The 24,222-nt window shown below is 34.0% G+C and overlaps 1 protein-coding gene across 8 annotated transcripts in view; it reads left to right on the top strand.

Annotated features, from left to right (window-relative positions):
- The window catches only part of LOC127859437 (dual oxidase maturation factor 1-like), a 124,149-nt gene that overhangs the window by 3,907 nt on the left and 96,020 nt on the right, over positions 1 to 24,222 (top strand). For 2 of the 8 annotated variants that reach the window (XM_052396815.1, XM_052396804.1), the window contains exons 2-6: positions 11,707 to 11,869; positions 15,113 to 15,170; positions 21,841 to 21,975; positions 23,127 to 23,186; positions 23,722 to 23,875. The exons of 2 other annotated variants lie outside the window; for them this stretch is intronic. In XM_052396815.1, coding sequence (XP_052252775.1) covers positions 11,708 to 11,869; positions 15,113 to 15,170; positions 21,841 to 21,975; positions 23,127 to 23,186; positions 23,722 to 23,875 — 569 coding nt within the window. In that variant the 5' untranslated portion in view covers position 11,707. The remainder of the gene's footprint in view (positions 1 to 11,706; positions 11,870 to 15,112; positions 15,171 to 21,840; positions 21,976 to 23,126; positions 23,187 to 23,721; positions 23,876 to 24,222) is intronic. 4 more of the 8 variants (XM_052396808.1, XM_052396807.1, XM_052396806.1 and 1 more) reach the window with 4 other exon arrangements.

Below are 24,222 nucleotides of genomic sequence, written 5' to 3' on the forward strand. Positions count from 1 at the left end.
TTGATACTTTTTCTTCATTAAATGGGCATATGGACGGTATTTCCCTATATGTAGGCAAATTTGTCCTATAACACAATTTTAAGTGGATGCTGATTCTAAAAGTTTCAAAGGGACAATGTTTTATAATTTTTAAAATACATGTACATGGTTGACGGAACATGCTTATCAGCTAGGTCCGTTTATTGCAGAAACATCAAATAAGTTCTTTGTAATGTATAAATTTATTTAGTAAAATACAATACCGTACTAGCCATCGATATGCCTCTTTTAAAATAAGGTAGCGACAATGGATTACATACATAACATAACATAACATTTATTAGGCATAAAACAGCATATTGCAAATTTATAGCCTATACAGGTATGTGTTTGTGAGAAAGCAAAGACATGGTACATGTATTTGAGAAGTACAACACAAAACGATGAATACGAATAGTTAGGTAAAACAAAAGAGAAAAAAAAAGACATGTCAAAATAATTCAAAGAATAGAATCAATAATAATACAATGATAATTGCTTTATCCAAATATATAAACATTAGGCAAATGGAAACAATAATCATAGTTAATACGGTTAACTTATTATTACATCTGTTCTAATAAACATACTAAATTGAAGGCATATATTTTATATTACGTTACATTTGACCTTAGTTTTTGGGCAAAATAAACATATTTTGATAGGTTATTTAATACCTTTGTTGATTTTGATGACATTAGAATTTCGAATTTGTTCAATGTTGGCCAATGACGAAAGTACGGTTTTAGGTATTGTTGTCTAATTCCGTTATATAGGGGGCATACTAATAAAAAGTGGAATTCGCTTTCTATAGCATTCATATTACAGTAAATACACTTCCTATTTTCTTTTGGTATGTTTTCATGACGACCTTTTTCTATCGCTAGATTATGTGCAGAGATTCTGAATTGTGTAAGTGATATTCTAAATTTATTGTTATTAATACATTTTAAATATTTTTCCGTTTCAAAGTCATATTTGAAATATCGGTATGCAGCCAGTCTATTTGAGTTATTTATATTTGTGAACCAAGTCTGTTTATATATATCCAAAATTCGGTTTGTTATTATTTTTAGGTCGTACTCGTTTGGGATATGCGTATTTTGTTGTATCCATATAGAAGCTAATCCTATGTGTTCGAGAAGTTCTTTAATCTGATAAGCCCAGTTCCTACCGGCATATGTATTATTACTTTCAGCATCGCTCTTAAGCAAATTATAAATAGATTTTGTCAGTAGGTTGTTGTTCGGATCAATTATTTTTAACCAGTATTTAACTAATGTCAATTGTCGTTTTACATACATTGGGTGTCTACCTAATTCCCCGTAAAGTCCGTCTAGATTTGTGGATTTTCTGACTTTTAGTATCTTACGTAGGAATTTACAATGTATGCGTTCGATATCTTTTCCTTCATGAAAGCCCCATGTTTCGGCCGCGTAATTTAATTTGGACCCAACTAGACTGTCAAACAGTCTACATTTTTCGTCTATGTTTAATTCAAGTTGATTAAATACTGTAAACAAATTGTGTAATGCGAATTGTGAATGTTGAGCGATATGTTTTTGCGTACGGTTCCAGTCTCCGTTTTTGTAAAGATTTACCCCCAGATATTTAAATGAATCGACAATATCTAATATTGTGTTATTTAATGAAAAATTATATCGTGTATGTCTACCTTTTTCAAAAATCATTATTTTGGTCTTTTTTGTATTAACTGTTAATTTCCACTCGCTGCAGTAATTTTCTAAATCTTTAAGTAGCGATTGTAGTGCGTTAGGCGAGTGAGCGAATATGACCGCGTCATCAGCGAAAAGAAGTATGAATAATTTAGTATTCTCAAGAGTGAAAAGGTCATCCATATTATCATTAAAACTTGAAACTATATCATTTATGAAAAATAAAAATAATAACGTTGAGCTTTGGTCGCCTTGTTTTGCCCCAATATTCGACTCAAATAGTGATGTATATGTTCTTTCATGCCGGACACATGCTTTGACAGAGTTATACATGCTCCGTATGGCGTTTACGAATTTTGTGCTTATGTTTTCATTAATAAGTTTTTGGAATATAAAGGTTCGGTCTAATTTATCGAAACATTTTTCGAAATCTACGAAGGCACAATATAGCTTTTTCCGTTGGCTAAGTGTTTTTTGTATAACAGTTTGCAATACGAATATGCAGTCTACTGTAGACTTTCCTTTCTGAAAGCCGAATTGGTTTTGTATCAAGTTTTTATGTTTAGTTGACCAGTTTGTCAATCGATTTAGAAGTACTGTTGAATAAATTTTTGCCAGAATATTAATAAGGGTTATATGCATGGCCTTTGTCCGACTGTCTGTCATTATCATTTTGAAGATTGTCCCTCTTCAAGTGCTATTGCAACATTGTATACCTTTTCACAGCTTGTAACATGGTATACCTTTTCACAGCTTTCACTGTTTAAAACAAATATAAGCAGCAGTAGGTAGACATGTGTCCCTCACTTCAATGATATGGTTACACGTATATTTCGTGGTCAAAAATTATATGCAAAGTACTCTTATAAATATGAGGTCGATATATATTCTTTGTATAATAATTGATTTAAATGTAAAATATAGCTGTTTAAAGCTGTATCTCTTGATAATGCAATATTTTTCTATCGAAATGTGATTTTTCTTATTCTTCGCTCTTCGCTCGCTCGAAAATGTTCCTGTTTTCAAAAAAAATATATTTTTTCGCTCGCCTCTTCAACTTAAAAAAAAATAAATCCGTAGACCAACAAATCAATTTGGAGTGGCCTAAAGCATTTAAAATGTCAACACGTACAGCAGCTGTGGATGCTGGTAAGCCCCTTCTTGTTTATGACCTCTAATTTTAGCCAAGTGGTGTTTCGCGGTGATTACCTTTTATTTCTGTCTTGTTGCGGTCTATATGGTGAGGTTATGAATAATTAAATTTGGCTTAATTGGTTATCTATGAATTAATATTACTACGTCATACTGCACCTTTTTCGATATACTTAAAGGGTTTTTTAATACGGCGATTGATTCAGACATTTAAAAACAGTCGAATGTACACGCTCACTCTAAATGTATTTAACGTGGTTGGGACGTTTTATTCGAATGAACATCTTTCACATGACCACTATATAAGCGGAGTCGTTGATATTTATGCATAATAACAAGTTTAATACTGTCTTAGTAATGCATTCGAGTTTGTGATTTTTTAAATCGTAAAATAACTTACACAGTAAGCAACATACCACGTCATTTATAAAACGAGTTTGTTTTGCTACAAAAGTCTAACAAGAGTCCTGTCAAATAATGGGCGGCCCATCGTTTTGAAAATACTTCAGAAGACGTCTGGACAAATGTGCGTACTCCAACGCGCTCTATTGAAAACGACTGATCATTCATGGTGAACAGTTTTCAAGCGAAAACATATATTTTTTACTTAATTTCTAACGATATTTAAAAAACACGAAGTTTTGGGCTTATTTAACAGATTTTCAAATAATCATTTTCAAAAGAGCTAAGACCAGACGATGTATATTGGAAAATTTCAATAACCGGCTAATGGATGAAGCTAAAGATAGACCTTCATAACTAAGCTTTGTTATTTGGCCTTTTACAACCGCATTGCGGCATTTTTCCTGAATTGTACAACGATGATTTTAATGTTAAACTATATGTTGATATGTCTCTAAAACTGTATTATGAAGACGAGATGAATTTGATGTTGGTTTCATTTAATCGTACCTTAGGCAGTTACGGTTCTGGTGGTCAGGTCTGTATATAACCATCGAGCCGTTAAATGGTAACTGAAGTGTATTATATTTTATTGCTATTTAATTCGAACTGTGATGCAGTGTGGTTAATTGTTAAACACTTTAATGATTAATGAATAATTCTTGGCAAAGTGCGATGTTTGACCATCCATAAAACCGTCTTAAACCTCGATTGCTTTGACTAGACCATGGTGACCCAGTCTTGTTAGTTAAAAAAAATTATAGTCTTGTGTACGTGTGTGTCTTGTGAACAACTTTTGGTTGGTACCTCGTTTTTGGCATTTCGTTCCTTGCCATAAATATAATAAATCAATGTTCTTCTCCTGTTTGTGAATCTGAAGTTCACTTTGTTTATATCTGGTGCTGATTTCAACCACTATCAATAAATATCGTTATTGAACTCTTTGCATTATTTTTGGTTGTAAATGCTGAGCCCAATGGATGCGCTTCCTCCCTTTTGGCTAATGCATAATAAAGAATGCTTGTGATAAACATAGCGTATATATGGCTATTTACGTTCAGCATAGTTTTAAATAAAATGACGTTTTATTGGATCTTCAATTTAAACAAATAAATGTAACGCATTCCCTCAATTTTTATTCACTAAAATTGATACCATATTGTTTTGATCGCGTCATCGATACGCGCGGATGAATGTACTTTAAAGCAAATTGAGTGGAATATTATCGTTATAAATACAGACGAACACAAACAATGGTCGTGTAAGTATCCAAAATACATTCCTCTGTTGAAACTTGTAAAAAATCGGATTTTTCTACAAATCTATACTTCTGACCTTTGCCTATTCCACAAAACTTATAATATATATATAGGTATGACAACGTGTTTTTATAAACTCCGGATGTATTGATACGTATATGCCCGTTTCAGCAAAATACTCCGGTTCATACAAGTCCGGTGATCTCCGTCAACAAAGGATTCAGCTTTTGTAAGGTTTCTAGAATCCGCTTGCCATTTAAAAATGCATCTTTATGTGCACAATACAAGTATTTGATAGTTGGGGAAATACGTGTAGGACAATTCAAGCGATTAACGCAGCTATTAAAGGGGCATATTGACGGTACTTTTCCCCTTATTATAGACATGTATTACAATAATGCTAATTCTATCTTTTCAAGTATAAACATTTATTTTATAAATCATCGTTTTTAGACTTACAGCCGTATAAGCCATCAATTTGCACCTTTAAGAGTAAATATTAATGTCTTCAATAAAGCAGCGGAATGACAGAGATAACATCCATGCAGCTTACACACGAGGCATGATTTTAATCGAACTTGATTTTTTAATGTCGCAATATTTTAATATTAAACAATCCTTTACTGTTATCTACCGCAAACATCGAGCATGTAATAAGGCTAACATTTACTCGGAAATAACCAATCATGCACAAACGCATGTATCCGTAAACAAGATGACACACCACATTTCGCCTTCTCAAAACAGCCAATAGCGTCGGCTCGAGGGGAATTGATGTCTTACTGTTAAAGCAGAGATTGACATGCCATTTACATTTACATACATACGTACGTACATACGTACATACGTACATACGTACATACATACATACATACATACATGCATGCATGCATGCATGCATGCATACATACATACAAACATACATACATACATACATACATGCATGCATGCATGCTTTCATGCATGCATGCATACATGCATACATGCATACATGCATACATACATACATACATACATACATACATACATACATACATACATACATACATACATACATACATACATACATACATACATACATACATACATACATGCATGCATGCATGCATGCATGCATGCATGCATGCATGCATGCATGCATGCATCCATACATACGCACGCACGCACGCACGCACGCACGCACGCACGCACGCACGCACGCACGCACGCACGCACGCACGCACGCACGCACGCACGCACGCACGCACGCACGCACGCACCCATCCATCCATCCATCCATCCATCCATCCATCCATCCATCCATCCATCCATCCATCCATCCATCCATCCATCCATCCATCCATCCATCCATCCATCCATCCATCCATCCATCCATACATACATATCGTTTAGCGGTTATCGGAAATTTCAGAGATGCGTTCTGTTAAATGATATCCGAATACTGTGAATGTTAACACCAAGAGCATAACTGTTTGTCCTTATTTGTAGTATATGTAACGTTTAATGCATTAAGCATTACAGACGATACCAATTTTAAGAAGTATCAAATGATTTAAGCTAACGGAGACAGTAAAACATTGATGCATCATCAAATCCACAAGGTAAACGCCCCTTTAATTGCTGTCTTTGCAAGACATTTAGCTTAAACGTTAACCAATCATGTATTTACTTTAATGCCAATCTAATGTACGGAAGATCGTAGCGGTTATTTATTGAAGATTTATTTTTGCCCATAGACAAACATTAACTGAATTTTAATCAAACCTCTCCAAGTAATAACTAATAAACTGGTTAGACAGTATTAGCTGAGACACTTATCTGAATTTAGTAGCTTTATTTCCAATATTTTCACTGCCAGTAAAGTTGACATTCCTATTATAGGTATTGCGTTTATCTCCTAAGCGGTCAACGGTGTTGACATAGAGATAACTATTATGCAATAAACTTTCAATTTTAAAACCATTTATGCCTAGTGGACTCTCCCATCCTTCTAATTTATTATTAATTTCCAAAATTAGGGATGTCTAGTTAATTTATTTCTATATTTAGAATATTTCTTTCAGAAATTATTTCAAGCAAACAGCGCATACCCTGATGTGACGCCGCATGATGCGGCGTCTCATCTGGGTCTACGCTGTTTGCCAAGGCATTTTTTCTATACGCTAGGCATAAATGGGTTAATATACAACATTTACATTAAAATATGTAGTACATGAATCTATTGCATATTGCATACAAGAAGTAAAATTCACAGTAAACATTCATTAGAATGGTATAGGAACCGACATAAAAAAACACTATTTGTCCGTAAGTTTTTTCATATATTTGGAAAAGTACATACATGCGTTGTTTAATTGGAGATAATTACATTAATTTGAATATTGATTGTGAAACATTTCAGTATTTTTCATTTCGATGTCAGCATAATAATGACCTAGGTAAAAGGCAGATGAGTGACGATTTACTCTAGCTGCCAGAATTATGGTGTGTTTGTTTTACCTAATTAATTCACATTTAATATTGTTCTTTTTTGTCTCGCACCGTTGTTTGGATTAAAAATGATCATGTGTAATAAGCTTTACATGTCGTTACGTAATTTATGTAATATACATTTATCTTAACATTGTAAAAAACTGGATTACTGGTGATGTAACTTTAAACTTTATTTTCGCGTAGCAAGACGTACGCATGTCTGGATGCCTATGCAACCAAAACAAAGCGTGAGTCTGTCGCTTATCTGCATACCTTGTAATACTTTGCAAACCCAGTGACCCGTCTGCTTTCTGGGCGCAAAACTGTTGACCTTGAAACCACTTAGTTCGCATGTTTGTATTGCACAGTTAAATCGATCATCAATTTTACTATGATTTATTGTGATTATACGTGCACGTCATGGTCATTGCACATTTTCTTCTGCTTCTATAAACGTCAAACAACCATAGTGTTTTTTTGTGATACATCAAAGCTTTTTTAATGTTTGATTATTTTGAATGGTCGGTTGTGTAGATTTATATCATGCGAATCGAAAAAAGTATTAAATTGGTACACTTTTTACATACGTTTAAATCTTTAATTAAAAAGTAAAAATGGTGTAACAAATTGTATTCGTTTTTCTTTGTTCTGTTTTTTTGTTGTTATGACTTTTGACAGTTTTGAAAAGTACTTCATTCATAACACGGCTTTTGGTTAACCTTATTCCAATTCCCTGAATAATCTGGTTTGCTAATACCTAGTGCATTTACGTATGCTAAACAGCGTTAACGTCCCCGCTTGCATCAGAGATATGGGGGAGAATGGCCGTACAAATTATTGCATAACCAATGCCTACAAAATTAATGTGGTGGGACTAAAAACGTTTTTATTCAGGAGTACTTTTGGTGCTAAAGTTTCATTTTGTGTATATTTCTTGTTGTAATGTGAGACTTTGATGCAAAGTTGTAACAGTTCACTGCAATAAACAATAAAGCCGATGCTTTCAGTATAACATCTCTTCTGTTGTCGAAGCGTTTTGAAATAGTTTTACTTTAATATACACACAGTGTATTTTGTGGCTGCATTTCTTCATTAACGTTCATTATATTTACTCCAACGCACATCCATAAATGATTTAATGCCACGTGCAAGAGGAAAATGTCAATGTGATGTATTCATCATTTCGTGATTTATTTACACATTCGTGATTTATTTACACATTCGTGATTTATTTACATATATTATATTTCGTATTAAGTTTATACGGCAGCCCGCTTAAGCATTAATGTTAATTATCTACACCACCATTTTTCGAAATCCTTCAATACTGCGGTTAATTGTCGCTTTTATCGGACTTTGTACTAGCATTAACTTTTACAAGCTTTACAACAGACAGACTTAAAGCAATTTAATTGAGGCGCGAAATGCAAAAATGGGTTTTATGTAACATGCGGTCTGTGTAGATCCAGATAAGCATGCGTTGTCGCGCAGTCTGGTCAGAAGCTACCTCGTCCGCCATTGATACAAAGAACCATGTCGTGGCGCTGTAGCGGACAGGGAAACTACCAACTAGACTTTGCGGAAACGGCATAAGACCAATTTTAGAATGACGCGACTTATAAATTGACATAAAACATCTTTCTTATTTAATATAAGCTTGTCGCGCAAGCTTCGCCAAATAACAATTAAAACTTTCTTGGTCGAACTTCATTAGTACATTATGTATTAAATGAATTGAGATAACGGGATCCATTTCAGTCCTCACATTCAACCATCACATCGCCTTCAATTCAAGACCAACCTCTTCCACAACATAGCTTTGAGCAATTTCATTTACTTGTTATTTAACATAAACAACATGGATGCCACATACAGTGAATTAGGGGGTCTATAGTGAAAGTATTGACCGGCCAACGGCCTTGACCTTTTTTAAGTTGTATGTACGACAAATGACACACGTATGCATTTAAATACGGATAAATTGCCCATTTCCGATGTAGTTATACGAAGTCAGTTCGATGTACATTTATATTAAACTTATTGCGTCCATCTGTATTCATCACCCAAGTAAATAACTGCCTGATACGAATGCTTGTTTCATAATTCCAAAGGCATAGACATTTATTATGACTACGTATTTTTTATTGCTGAAAAAACAAACATTTAATAATCTGCGCTTGTGCATAAATATATTCGTAGTTGAATTTTGACACATTTCTTTGATTTAGTAAAGGCTTATATATGTGTAACTTGTCAAAGCTAAAATTAATACTATTAGCAACGAACGAAAGAAAACATAACTTTCAACTTGTAATATGGAACTTGTTAAAGCTTAAAGTTCTACTATTAGCAATCAAACAGAACGAACTCAAGGAAATATAACTTACAAAGAATCTTGCTTGTAATGAAATCGTAGCGTTGGCCTTTGACATACATAATACTTAAATCGACATAATTTATCATATTTTTAATTACTCAGTGAGATGTACTTCTCATAAATTAATACAATGACAAATCTTAAAACATAAAAAAATAATTATATCTGAAACAGCGTAAGCGTTAATAAATGTGATATTTATAATTTGAACCTGTAATTGGGACACGTTAAATGCACATGCAATGTAAATTGCGTTTAACGAGCTGCATGCATTATAATTGATATGAACTTCTAACCAAATTGTACTCACCATTTCGCGGTGCCGGAAAACTATTTTCATTTCTTGCAGTAAATCAAGTTTGATGTGTACATTGTATTTAAAAAAGTAATCGAGAAACCACTTTTGAAATATGTTCGTAGATTACAGCAAGTGTCTGGAGATTGACGATCGTGTCTATTTGTATCGCTCTTAACACAAATTTAACACGTTTCGTTAATTTACATCAAACTGGCTTCCTCTTAAGCTATTGTCTATTCAGCAAAACACGTGTTGTACTTGAGATTACATCGGATATCGTACTGTAATACGACGAAGTACAACTAACTGGCCACACGCTTTGATATAGGTCCAGATTGTCTAAAATACAGACATAATTGGACTCCAACTTCCATCATAAATTTAGTCAAATAACTACAGCCTTAAAACGTATTACTATATACTTTATCGCTTTAAGAAATCACTTTTTATTTCAATTGTCACACTGAAGAAAAAACAACAACATAAACTGTAGCCTTAATTGTTTATCCTAAAAGCTGCCGAGTCGAAATTATTTAGTATTAAACGACCGGAATTTGGCAAGAAAATATAATAAAAATCCAGTACTTGAACGGAACCGTCAGAAACGTTACTGAATATAAATGACGCTCGGCATGATAAATAAATTGACTCATTTGACAACAGTTGTTTCACAAAACGTTTGTATAAAGAGGCTTATATTACTGTGCTACATCAACACTGACAGCTTGTTAACTGACGTCCCCTTTACGTTACTGACAGCTTGTTAACTGACGTCCCCATTACGTTTAGTGATAAACGCTGAGTAACGCGAATTGACATAAAAAAAACTCGTCATTGTTCTGTCGAACTGTGCTCAATAGACAATTTGAAAACAGCCTTAACTGTGCTATGTTTTTTATAATAAATAAGTCTAAGGAAAAAAGTACTCGTTGTATAATATGTGTATAGATATGCAAAATGACAGTCACGTCTATGTATGGTTATATGACAAGCTGAGAGTGTATATGATAAATTGTGTGTAATTATAGTGACGTGTGTGGGAGACGGTTTAATTGTTTATTTATAATATGCTATTATAGGAAATATGATAATTCTGATCATACTCGCATTTGTCAATCAGAAATATTGTTAATATTAATAATTGTAGATAAACATGTCGACCGCAAAAGTAAATCTGAATTCTATGTGAGTGGTGCTATCCATGGATTTTAAAATATCAACGCCAGTAAAATTGCAAGAGCATGGAGTATTATTGTGAAGAAAAACGTGTAATTAGTGTTTGAATTTCGTTCAGCGATAATCTTTGAAATGATTCATATTGTCACCAACATTAAAGTGAATAACAGCATAAACGTTGATAACAATAGCACACATGGGTAAGATGATATTAAACTAAAAAAATGAGAGTGTATTTTTATATAGTATACAATTTTTTGCAATAAAAATTTGGATCAATAATATAGTTAAGTTATGCAGCTTTAGTACGCAAACATGAGGAAATTGTATTTTTCCAGTTATATTATAAAGCATGTTTTAGTATTGAGATATTTATTTGTATATTTTTTTATCTTATCGATTGTCTTTAACTTGAGCCAAACGTTTTTTTTATATCTTAACCAAAGTTGTTTAGACATTTTGGATAAATATTACTTTAAATCATCATCATAACCGTCAACTTATAAAAAATGTCATGTAGGTAATGACACATGCTACTAGAAAAATGATGCAATCGTACAACTTCGTATGATTTAAATATATTTGGACGATGAAGCTGAAAAGAAACTCATTAAAGACAATTAATTAAACATTGTTTACATATATTCCATATACTAATCTAAACTGAAGACACACGGAGCGGGTTGAGGCTGAAGCTGCTGTATCATGTAAACCATTCTATGCTGATCACTCAAAGTTAATGAATCAACATGCTACTAAAATACACGATCTTTCTTTAGGAAGGCGCCTAGCAATTTTAAACCTATCATGTTTAAAACTTAACGATTCTTGTCAGATTGTTGAAGCATCTCTCTATCTCACTCTTTCCTTCTACAGCATGGCGTGGTTCACAGCGTTTCGTGGCGACTTTGGCAACGCCTATTACGGCGAGTACCGGACGTCCGTCACTGCGGACATCTCGTTCGCCGCCATCGCTTACACGTGCGTCCTGATCTCCATAGCTGCCATAGTGGCCGCGGCTGGTATCAGAGGCCGAGAGGTGAGCGGGCAGGCTGTGAAATTATTGTATACGTTTAACTCTTATTTTTATTTTGCGATGGTCTTGTCTTTTTTGTTTTCTTCTGTGTCTTCTTCTTGTTCATCATCATAATTATCGTCATTCTCTTCTTCTTATGTGTACCCTCTTTCTTCTTCTTCTTCTTCTTCTTATTCTTCTTCTTCTTCCTTTTGTTCCTCTTTTCTGCTTCTTCTTTTTCTATACCACGATTACCTCTACCGATTTGACTTCAAGAGCCACACAAAGCTGCTTCTACCTCTACTACTACCCATACCATCACAACAAAAGCAATAGCAACAACAACTACTGCTGCTACCACCATCACCACCACCATTATCACCACAACCACCACCACCTACTACTATTACTACTATTACTACTACTACTACTACAACTGCTACTACTACTACTACTATTACTACTACTACTACTACTACTACTACTACTACTACTACTACTACTACTACTACTACTACTACTACTACTACTACTACTACTACTACTACTGCTACTACTACTTCTACTACTACTACTACTACTACTACTACTACTACTACTACTACTACTACTACTACTACTACTACTACTACTACTACTACTACTACTTCTACTACTACTACTTCTACTTCTACTACTACTACTACTGCTACTACTACTACTACTGCCAACAGCAAATTCTAGCAAGACAACGGTTATTTGTATTGGTACACTACGGTATAATTACAACGCGTCTATTTTAAATTTAAAAATAGTTCAGAAGTTGATTTTCTCTGTCCATTAGGCGCGCGTTATTACATTTCTATCTATCGGCATCTTAGATATTTACAATACACATTTCTAAAGAAGCTCATTCGCTGCGCTGTAATTAAATGGCGATTTATTGAACTTTTTGTGCTGGTCGCGTCTGTCTAGATCGTAAATCTGGCATGCGTTAGGTACTTATGACAAGGGCTTAAGGCAAATAATGCTGTTGTTTACACATTAGTGATCTCAAACATTTGAATATATATTGGCATGTCAATTTCCAGTTGTCCGTCTTTATAATCTTCAGGATAACCACCATTTGCATAATAAACATCATCATAATCATCACCATCATTATCAGCAACAGCAGCAGCAAAAGCGAGCGGAACATTATAATCATAATTCTCACTGCTACCTTAAGCATCTTTTTCAACAGCATCATTAACAGGTGGATGACCAATATCTTAATCAACAGAAAGGCCATCATCGTCTTCGAATTCATTTTAGCTCCCATCACCATCATTGTCATGATCTGTATCAAGATTGTTTTCACAAAACCATCACTGTCGGATAAATCGTATCATTCTTAGCATATAAATGAGCCTTGCTCTATGAAAAGGGGTTTTATGCATGTGCGTTAAGTGCCCTCCCAAATCAGCCTGTGTAGTTCGCACAGGCTAATCAGCGTCCACACTTTCCGTTTTGATGCTATTTTTAGTCTAAAGGAAGTCTCTTCTAAGCAAAAATCTCATAAAGGCGGAAAGTGTCTTCCTGATAAGCCTTTTCGGAATGCACAGGCTACTCTGTGACGTCATTTTACGCATGTATTAAACTTCTTTTCACAATGGAGGTTCAAATGCATCTTTGTCATTCATTATGTTCATTATCATCAAAAACCACAATTATCATCGCTTTGGTCAGATCCTCATGTTGAGAAGTAGCGAAATAATACAAGCATTACAGCGATATATAAACGAGCATATGTAGTCTTTGCTGATGCCAACAACGTTACAGTTGTCGCGTATCCTACGTATGCTGTCATTTAATAATGAAATAAAATATATCGTACAAACACGTCACTTTTGTTTATGAAAATGTCTTAAGTACCAAACATGTTTCGGCCATAGCCTTCATCAGTACTACATCAATATAAACAAACGTAAAAAAAGTTTAATTCAAGACGCTCTAAGAGTATAATTTCTAATGTTTAATGTCATTAAATAACGCATTGATCTTTATTGTCTTTTACCGACTAATCGTTTAACGCCGGTCTAACGGTTTAACGTTGGTTTAAAGTTGCGTTTTGTCAAATCATCGAATATTTAATTTATGAATAAGAATGTGCTATTAGCATTAATGAAGCTGCGGAATGCATAAGTCATTAAAACGACCATAAATTTCATCTTAACACCTGATTAAGTTGCAATTAAATTTCAAATATAGTTCGAATGATGAATGATGCATTTGTTTTGCAGCATAAAATCTTCCACTGATTAAACATTTGATGCACAATTGATCAGCGAAAATCAATTTCTTTCCTATTGGTATCAAATGATGTTTTAAGCGATTAACACGATCGTATTGACAGTTTAATTTTGAATGTGTTTGTGCTGGTATCTTGTTATACTACAAACGCAAGTGTTGACATCAATACCTAGTTAAGCATTTGCGTGTAATAAACGTCATTACTTTCGAATTTTACCGCGATACTGGAATGCAATCGATACATTCCTGTTCTGTCGCATACAAATTTAATTTATTTTGGCATTTGAAGCAATTCAACCACATTAACATAGTTTCATCTTCATCATTGAGCAACATTAATCATATGTGATATACTTATATCCCCGCTAAAAGCAGGTAGGGGTTTTGCGTAGAAATCAATATGTCCGTCAGTGTTTCTGTCCGTCTCATATATTTCTAAGTTAGGCAAAATTGAAAAACGTATACATCACTGCAAAATTGTGGCAGCTTTACCGTTGTTAAATCGATCTTTATAGCAGTGCAAAATAGATAACAACAGCAAATCGCACGATTATTAAAAAAAAAAAATATTGTGAATTCAAGGCGATCTTATTTCTGATATCGAAAAGCTGTCGGGACACGACCGATATCACATTTAAGAACATCGTCACGACTAACTTCGTTTGAATTTTTTACCTTTAATTTAATTTCGAATAGCAGAATAGTTGTTAGACTGTTCATATATTTTAATCGGAAGTTGCGTATTGAATTGTGAATGCGTGACAAAAGCTGGACATCTGGATATAAGCATGCGGTGGTGCCTGCTTTCTGCACAAAATAGACCTATTATACGTTTAAATTGTATCGCATTACCCGGTATATTTCTCTCTGCAAAGGTACACCCGTACCGGTACTTTATTGATTGTTAACTGCATAAACTTATTACAAGCAGTTTGGGTGCATGCCTTTGAAGACTTTCTTGATATAATTAATATGAGATGTTTTGTCCCGTTTCAGAGATGGTACACTTTGGTCCGTCTTACATACAGTCTGGCCGTAGGAAGCATCATTCTGGGTATGTAATATATGTATTATAAACTCCACTTTTAAAGGATCTTTTCAAAGATTTTCGTTATTGTGTAAATAATATTACATGCAAAAGAATTTTCTAACAAAACCGTAATATCTGGAATAGTTTTCAATAATTGTGAAGAAAAGGCAACATATTCAAAAATCTGCATTTCCTGGGGTTCGAACTCAGTAGCCCTGGAAGCAAAAACTAAAGCGCATCCACAATTTAACGAAGGCTTTTGAACTTGTAATATGGAAGGCTTTTGAATTAGCTTGTAGTGTTAAATGTCGGCATTACACGATGTAGCAAAATTTTCGATAAAATAGCGTTACAGAACTTTATTTTTTTCCGAAATCGATGGATAGCTTTCAACAAGCGATCATATATTTGAAACACTTTTCTAAGACAGGAGTGTAATTTTGTATGCTGAAAAATTATACAAACATTATTCTTTTTATCAATGACTTTTTTGTCATTTTTCTTTATTAAATGTGAACAAGTAACGTTATTAAGGGGACCAGATATCCATGCATCCGATTATCGTTACATCCGTAAAATAGGCAACGCAGAACACAGGCATTGTGCAAACATATAAAGGAAGGCACAACACGATTACGTTACACGTATTTAAACGGGCCTTTTCACAGATTTTGGCATGTTTTGAAGTTTGTCAGTGAATTATTTATATTGATAATTGAAAACATTAGATATAAAAAGCTCCAGTAAAAAATCAAGAATAAAAGCAAAAAAAGAAAAAAAGGTAACCGCCAGCAGGGCTCAAACCACTGACCCCTGGAGTACTGGAGTAAAAAGTCTACGACTTAGACCACTCGGTCATCCTTCCGTATACAATGCTATAGAAGCAATCATCGTAGTTTCACAAAATATAATGACAACAACATAAGTCTTTAAATTATTAATTCGTTTCGCGTTGCAACGCTTTATAATTTTCGGGTGTTTAAATCGTCAAAATATGCATACAATGGCTATTTTAGAGCATGGTAAATGGTCAGTATTACAGTTTCCTCACAAATATCATAACTAAAACGAAAATTTGCGAATCTGAAACAACTTTTTCAATTTTGTCAATTTACCCAAACGTGAAAAGGCCCCTTTAAAAAAAGAAATATGAACTCCGCTTGTAACAATATTGAGCGGACCATACAATAATCATCGTGACTGTAACCATATTGTTTTAATCTTAAAATAGGCAACTAAGGCAATCGACAGGGAAAATATGTAAGGTCAACATAACACCAATACTGCTAAATAATGATTACTATATTACATAGAGACCATACAAAATTATATTACCGTCCCTTGAAATCAAAGAAAGGTAATCCTGAACGTGTAATTATTATATAAGTTTACAGGAAATTTCTGGGGCCGTATTCCAGTAGCTTCTTAAGTTTTCACTTAAGTTAAGAAATTTCTTAAATAAATTTCTTAAGTTAAATTTGAAATGTCAAAAAAAAAACATGAGACGCTTAGTATATTTCTTTAAGAAATTCCTTTAAGAGTTAAAGGAAGTTAACTTAATTTTAAATATATGAGAAAAAATACACAGAGTAAAGAAATTTATTAAGTTCATGAAGCTACCAGAATTTAACTTAAGTGAAATCTTATGTTTAAAGAAAACATGGCGGAGATAAGAAACAATATTGCGCAATATTTCAACTTAAGTTATTTTTTAACTTAAGAAGCTACTGGAATACGGCCCCTGGTTGTCAATAATTTCGATGGCTATAATTTGTTGAATTAAGCAAACGTTGGCGATTTCTCTCCTAGAATCCGACTTACTAAAGTGGTGAAGTCAGGTCAAATATGAGTTTAAATGAAGTATTACATGAACAACTTTAGTTTTCTCAACAAAGTATTAAAATTTAACGAAGCTGGAAAGAGTTTAAATTGACGTCAATCGTCATAGTTGATCCTCTTCGCGCATGAAGTATAGGTTTGTCAATTTTGATAAATCTTTGAACCATTTCAGTTCAAGCATGTTTTAATATACTCGAGTTTGCAGCTTTTCAGTAGAGAAGAATGTTGTAATTAAATAACCCGCGCAATATGCTTTAAATGTGAACAGTTTTGTGTTTAACCGTTAAACTTCTTTTAACTTGCTCAAATTATGACACAATACGGTGGGGTTTTTTACCATCAGAGAAATACAAATATTTATCGTGCTGAAAGGCATTTGTTTCTTCAAATACGGATGCTCCTTAATAAAAAGTGCACTGTGTGCGTTTTATTTTCAGTGTTAAGTAAGGTTTGCTATCAAAGTTTAAAAGGCAGGATGAGACAAGGAGGATTATCTTTTTTGTCGTAATGTGCGATACGCACCCATTCACCCATAATCAACCAAAATAGAAAAAAAAAGACAAAATATGTTTATTTATAGATATTTGGAAATAAAAACTTTTAAGACAGGATTTTTGTGCAATTAAACCTCTGTCTTCTTCGTAGACTATTGTATCGCATGTTATTCCACTTTTTAGTTGATTAATCAAGAATTTGCAACCAGACGTTGAATGTTGATTTACTTTAAGGGAATTTAAAAGAATGGGTATTAAGTTCTCTTCATCGAATAATAAGAAAAACCACGAGTGTAAACGCATCAGTATCAATAGAAACAGGCAACCGTAAGCCTTGGTTACGGTTGTCTTTAAAATCATGGCAGTTATGTATATGCATTGCTGCGTACGTTGCTAACGACATTTTGGAGGGTAAAATAATTTTTTCTGCTCATTTTTTTTCATTATGTTACAGCATAAGGCGTACATAGCCACCCATGTTATCAACCTCTCTCTATATAGCATTCCTTGGATAAAGCCGGCTCGCGCAGTTTAATTACATGAGTTGATTTATTGAATCAAGTCAGTGTATGTCCGTCGTGTTTTCTGCTATTTTCTCTTGTTTGTTTTTCAAAACAAAATTCAAGATATTGGACAAATAGAATACTTGTACTAGGTACATATCGAATACAGAAAAGTTAACATCTCGCCAAGGCTCTTTGTTTAGGTTTTTAAGCCTCGCGATATGTACAAACGTATCTCTATTCAACACTCACATAGGTATATGTTTGTCAATGGCCCGCAAGATTTGATAACGACAATTTCCTGGTATAGTTCATTATCATAATTGTAAGAATATCAGTGCAAAAAATATGCATCTGAACATGAAATCGTTGTATTTACACTGTTTGCCTTATGCGATAAGCCGTACGTGGAGCAAACAGTGTCTTAGCGTCTATAACTGATTGTGATACAATTGTGCGTCCTTTGCAAAATTTGCACTTTATCCAATCGGTTGCACTTTATTTGAACTTCCTGTTATGGTCGTAAAGTGGGTGCGTTACTTTCTTAGACTCTTATTATTATCTACCTTTATACTGTTTACAAAACCCATACTATGATAAATTGGGAGTGACGAGTGGGTCAGTCGTGTATAGCTTCCGTATAGATACTGCATGATCATTCATCAAAACACTGCGCGCATGAAAAGTCTGGATCCAAGAAAAGGAAAACGAAACCAAATGTAAATTATGATATAAAATTATACCAGACAATAAAGATTGTCAAAATGACGTTTGATTCCTGCATTGCCATTTTACACATGATGTATCGATTTCGTTTTGATAGTTCATTATCATAGTTAAATATGTTCTAGGTTTTCTTTACCGTATTGGTTATAAAGACACGTGAAGCCGTGTGTGCAATCCGCTACATTGAAATATTGTTATGTACACAAGTAATACGCGTCGACTAATCCTGAACGAGCCAAAATATGCCTGGAAAGACTTTATTTTTGTTATAAATAATGTTAACTTAGTATAATGACAACTATGATACATGTATGACATAGGCATGTTATCAAAGGTGTAACAAACGTACATGATAAAAAATCACCAAATGATCTGTAAAATGTGCTTAAGATTGAATTAAATCAAGTAAGAAATGCATTTGTTTGTCATTTGTTTAAATTATTTCGTGGTATTGTCAATCGAGATGTTCTCCCGCAATGACCGGCTTGCAAAGTTGCGCTTTGCTGCTAATCCGAGGATCTCGGGTTTACTCCTAGGCCCGTCAACATGACTTGTGTGGAGATAAGTCATGAAGCCCTTTTTACTACTGATTCGATTAGTGCAGTTGTCTTATACTTGCATACGTATGTGCACTTACTTTTTGTAAATCAGCTAAAATAATTACAGCTTACCCAGGTATTGGTTAACTCCACGCCTTGATATGACTAAAACACTCTTAAAACTCAGCTAAAATACTGTTAAAATTCAACTAAAATACTGTTGAAATTCAGCTAAAATACTCTTAAAATTCAGCTAAAATACTGTTGAAATTCAGATAAAATACTGTTGAAATTAAGCTAAAATACTGTTGAAATTCAGCTAAAATACTGTTGAAATTCAACTAAAATTCTGTTGAAATTCAGCTAAATACTGTTGAAATTCAGCTAAATACTGTTGAAATTCAGCTAACTACTGTTGAAATTCAGCTAAAATACTGTTGAAATTCAGCTAACTACTGTTGAAATTCAGCTAAAATACTGTTGAAATTCAGCTAAAATACTGTTGAAATTCTTACTGAACACAAACACATCATTAATCTGTTCTTTATTTTAAGCAATCATATTTGTTCAATCCGTTGAGCAGATAATATACATATATTCAGAACCATTACGTGCAATTACATCATCTTTCTAAATTAGTAATAAAATACATGTAATCTATATAAATATAGTTTCGTGGTATTGCGATTCGCCGAATTGCTTTCGCTTAATGATGTTATCACCGCGATTTTCTTTGATTTCGAGATATCAATTTTTCACATTGTCCAAGTTCTGACCAATCCAAAGCGCATAAATTTTGGGGTTATAACGTGCTTGCATGCAATGTACTTATGATTTTGAACATTCTGACGAAACATGTGTTGAGAACTTAACCCGACATTTTAAAACCCAAAACATATGACCTCAGTTTAGTGCGAATCAATCTATAATTTGTAATCTTTAAAACATGTATATTATAATCACTATTTCGAAAGATTTCAAGCGTGTTTTCATCAAGATAAAAAACACGATATGCATGCACTTGGTTGCGCTATCATATCTTTTTAATAATGTTTGGTATATTATCAGCTATTCGGCTTTTAAAACCGTCGTTTTGTTTCCGATTAAAGAGACCTTTTCACATTTTGATATATTGACAAAAATTAAAAACAAAATGTTTTAGTTTTTCAAATTTTCTTTGTATTTATGATTTGGTTGGGAAACAGTAATACTGAACATTAACCAGTCTCTTGAATACCCATTATATGTATCTTTTGACGATTTAAAACCTGAAAAGTATAAAGCGTTACAAACATAAAACCAGTGTATAATTTGGAAAGTTCTGTTGTTATCATTATATTTTATTATATTACGATGATTGCTTATATTAATAAATAAAATAAATAGAGTTGTTCGTGATCACGGTTGGCCGAGTGGTTTATACTTTATAACGCTAGGCTTATACTCCAATGGTCAGTGGTTCGATCATAGATGTGAATTACTTTTTCTTTCTTTAATTTTATGTTTGTTTTATACCTTACCTTTTAGTTCCGATGTTCTCATTTATCAATTTAAAGCATTTACTGACAAACTTCAAAACATGACGAAATCTTTGAAAAGATTCCTTTAAGCTTTTCGCTTGGTTAACATGTTATAAAGTAAGGCTCTAAAACCTTATCGCTAAAACGCTGATGATACTGTACAAGTTACCGTAAATGTTTTTTTATTTTTTGATACCAATTGCACACTACAAAATGGTTTATTTTGTCTAAAAAAAATATGTGAACTCTCGTGATTTTATTATATGGTTAAAACACGCCTCTGCTGTCGTTGATGTCACCAATTACAGTGTGGGCTCAAGCCAGGGTTGGTAGTACTCAGTTTTACGGGGCTAAATGCATGTGCGTAAAGTGTCGTCCAGAAAGCCTGTGCTGTCAGCACAATCTAATTTGGGACTATAATTTTCCCTTTTTATGTATTCTTATTTTATAGTAAGTCTTTCCTTAACAAAACGTCTGTGTTTGCCGTAAGTGTCGTCCGTGATTAGCCTGTACGGACTGCACAGGCTGTGTTTGCCGTAAGTGTCGTCCGTGATTAGCCTGTACGGACTGCACAGGCTGTGTTTGCCGTAAGTGTCGTCCGTGATTAGCCTGTACGGACTGCACAGGCTGTGTTTGCCGTAAGTGTCGTCCGTGATTAGCCTGTACGGACTGCACAGGCTGTGTTTGCCGTAAGTGTCGTCCGTGATTAGCCTGTACGGACTGCACAGGCTTATTTTGAACTATGCTTTACGCACATGCACTTAACCCCGTTTTATCAGAGCGAGGCTCAATTTAATGTTTGAACCCATTTATGCCTAGTGGACTCTCCAATCCTTCTAAATTGGATCAATTTATTTCCAAAATTAGGGATGTCTAATATATTTATTTCTATATTTAGAATAGTTCTTACAGAAATTTGTTTAAACAAAGAGCGCAGACCCAGATGAGACGCCGCGTCATGCGGCGTCTCATCTGGGTCTGCGCTGTTTGCAAAGGCCTTTTTTCTAGACGCTAGGCTTAAATGGGTTTATACTGTTTAAACACGCCCTCATTATCGTTTTCGTTATTTTCAGTGAGCATCTTCGGATACTGCTGGCAGATCGGCGAGGTAGGAGTTCATTCCCCCTACATATACCGGAGCAAAGGTCAAATTTCAGGGCGACTGGGCGTTCACGTTGGTTTGAAAACAGTCAATCTGACTCTTGTAGGTGAGCGCCGTGTTGTTTTTTTTCTATTATGAAAATTATCACGTGCTTTATTTGGATTTTAGCCGTAGATATTGCAACTAATACCATAGTTACGTTTATGTGCAAATGTTCGATATGTCAAACTCAATACTTGAACAATGGCCGATGACATCTCCCATGGTGTCAATTTTGAAACTCGGATCATTTATCAAGTTGACATAAATGTATAATTTTACGTTTCGGTTCTTAATCCAGAATTTTGTTTTAAGTCCATTTGATTATCCAACCGTGTGTTTTCGATTACCACCCACATAGAAACCGAAAATTGGTTAAAGTTGGAATATCAATAAAATATGTGACACGCAAATAGAGCACCGTCATAAAGTAATATTCTTCCTTTGAAGATGTTCAACTTCATATTATCATAACTATATAGGCGCAAACAGATATAATAATTAACTATACCGATAAATTTGCCCCGATTAAATTATTTCTATGTTAACCTTGTAACGCGCATGCGCATAAAAATGATGATGGCGTATGCTTTCTATCAAAATGTTTTGACAGAGCTGAAATGTACATTAGAAAAGATAGCAGCAAATACATATTTTTATGTCACTTTATTTTATGCTTTCCGGTGGTTTATAGAGAAATATCAGTGAAATAAAACTGATAATTTCACTGTTTCAAACAGTGAAAATTATCATTTAAAATTATCAATAATTTTCACTGTTTACTGTGAAATGACGTCATTTTTTACGAAATGACGTCATTATTCCAGCGAAAATTCTTAAGTTAAACTCTTTAACAATGTATATAAACTGTGAAAAAAGCATAAAATAAAAAGAAAATGTGTTAAATTCGGTGGAATGTCGATTTTAATTCACTCGTGATCAAAGAAAATATATAGTTTCACTCGTGGCTGCGCCACTCGTGAAAATATCTTTTTCTATGATCACTAGTGAATGAAAATCGATAATCCACCGAATCCAACAAATATCCTCTATATATATTGCAATTTTGTTATTAATATGCTAACTGCAAAACACTGCTTGATTTGGTCAGTTTGCTTTACAGTCGTTATTGCAATCTAGTGCATTATTGTTTATTTATTATATGAGGCGATTTTAGGTGTCACTTTAAAAAAACAATGCACGATTGCTGTACTTTAGGAACTTTCACTACCGATGGGAACAGATTCAAATACAACGAAAAGCTCACGCTAGGAAATGGTAAGTCTTAGTCCTGATTTAGAGATCTATATGTAATTCATCACTGGTACGAGGCGCTACTGAAATGGCACGGAATGGCAATATGATATAGTCATTACTACTAAAGTATACACTAAATTGAACTTTATTTGTCGTCTTCAAAGTCATCAACAAAACAGCTCTCAAATAAGGCATCAACTACATTTTTAAAAAACTTTTGTCAGTATTTTTAAAATTCCATATCAGCATGCACACACGGTTTTCAGCAATATCGGTTTTCGCTGTCAACATTGGTCTCTGGTCCTCTACTAACAAGAAAAATAATGTGCGTCCTCTTACCAAATAATTCGGTCAACAAAATAAAACCAAGAATAGCAGATCTTATTACACCATTCAAACACGTCGTCGATCTTTACAATCGGTTTACTTTGACAAATGTCCGACTTTCTGACACGTTATCTTGCCAATAAGCCCGTAATGAGAGCAATTAACGATTTATTAATCTGTTAATTGTATATAAAAAACACATTTACTTTATCAAATCCTTGTTGTTCAGTCATCCAAGAGAGTTCGCAGCTCTGGACGGCCCTTGACCGCGGGCTGCCCCAGACGCTGCTGTCCATGATAGACCATTTTGACACTGACGAAGGCGGTCTGAGATACGGACGTAACTGCTTCATGGCAGGCTACTTTGCCAACATTCTTCTCTGGTAAGTAACGCGACTGAATGTTTTAATAACAACTAAATACGACGAAAAGGTTACAACTTGGGATACTTTTTTGAATCACAGGAACACGATGTCCTTACAGGTAAGGTTTTATGGTCCATGACTTTCCGACGTCATTTAAAGTCAGACACCTTAATGAAACCGATGACTGGTTCAAATGTGGAAAGTTTTTTTGTGGATAGCCGTTCACCATTTAACAAAGTATTTAACTTTAATTGAATATAATAGTGACAAATGGGTATAAAATGAACACGTCTTATGCGAATTTCGAACTATACGCTACTGACACCTTTTGATTACTGTCAATGAAAAGATCGTTATGATACTTC

The sequence above is a fragment of the Dreissena polymorpha genome, chromosome 15, assembly GCF_020536995.1.
Source record: "Dreissena polymorpha isolate Duluth1 chromosome 15, UMN_Dpol_1.0, whole genome shotgun sequence".
Lineage (NCBI taxonomy): Eukaryota > Metazoa > Mollusca > Bivalvia > Myida > Dreissenidae > Dreissena > Dreissena polymorpha.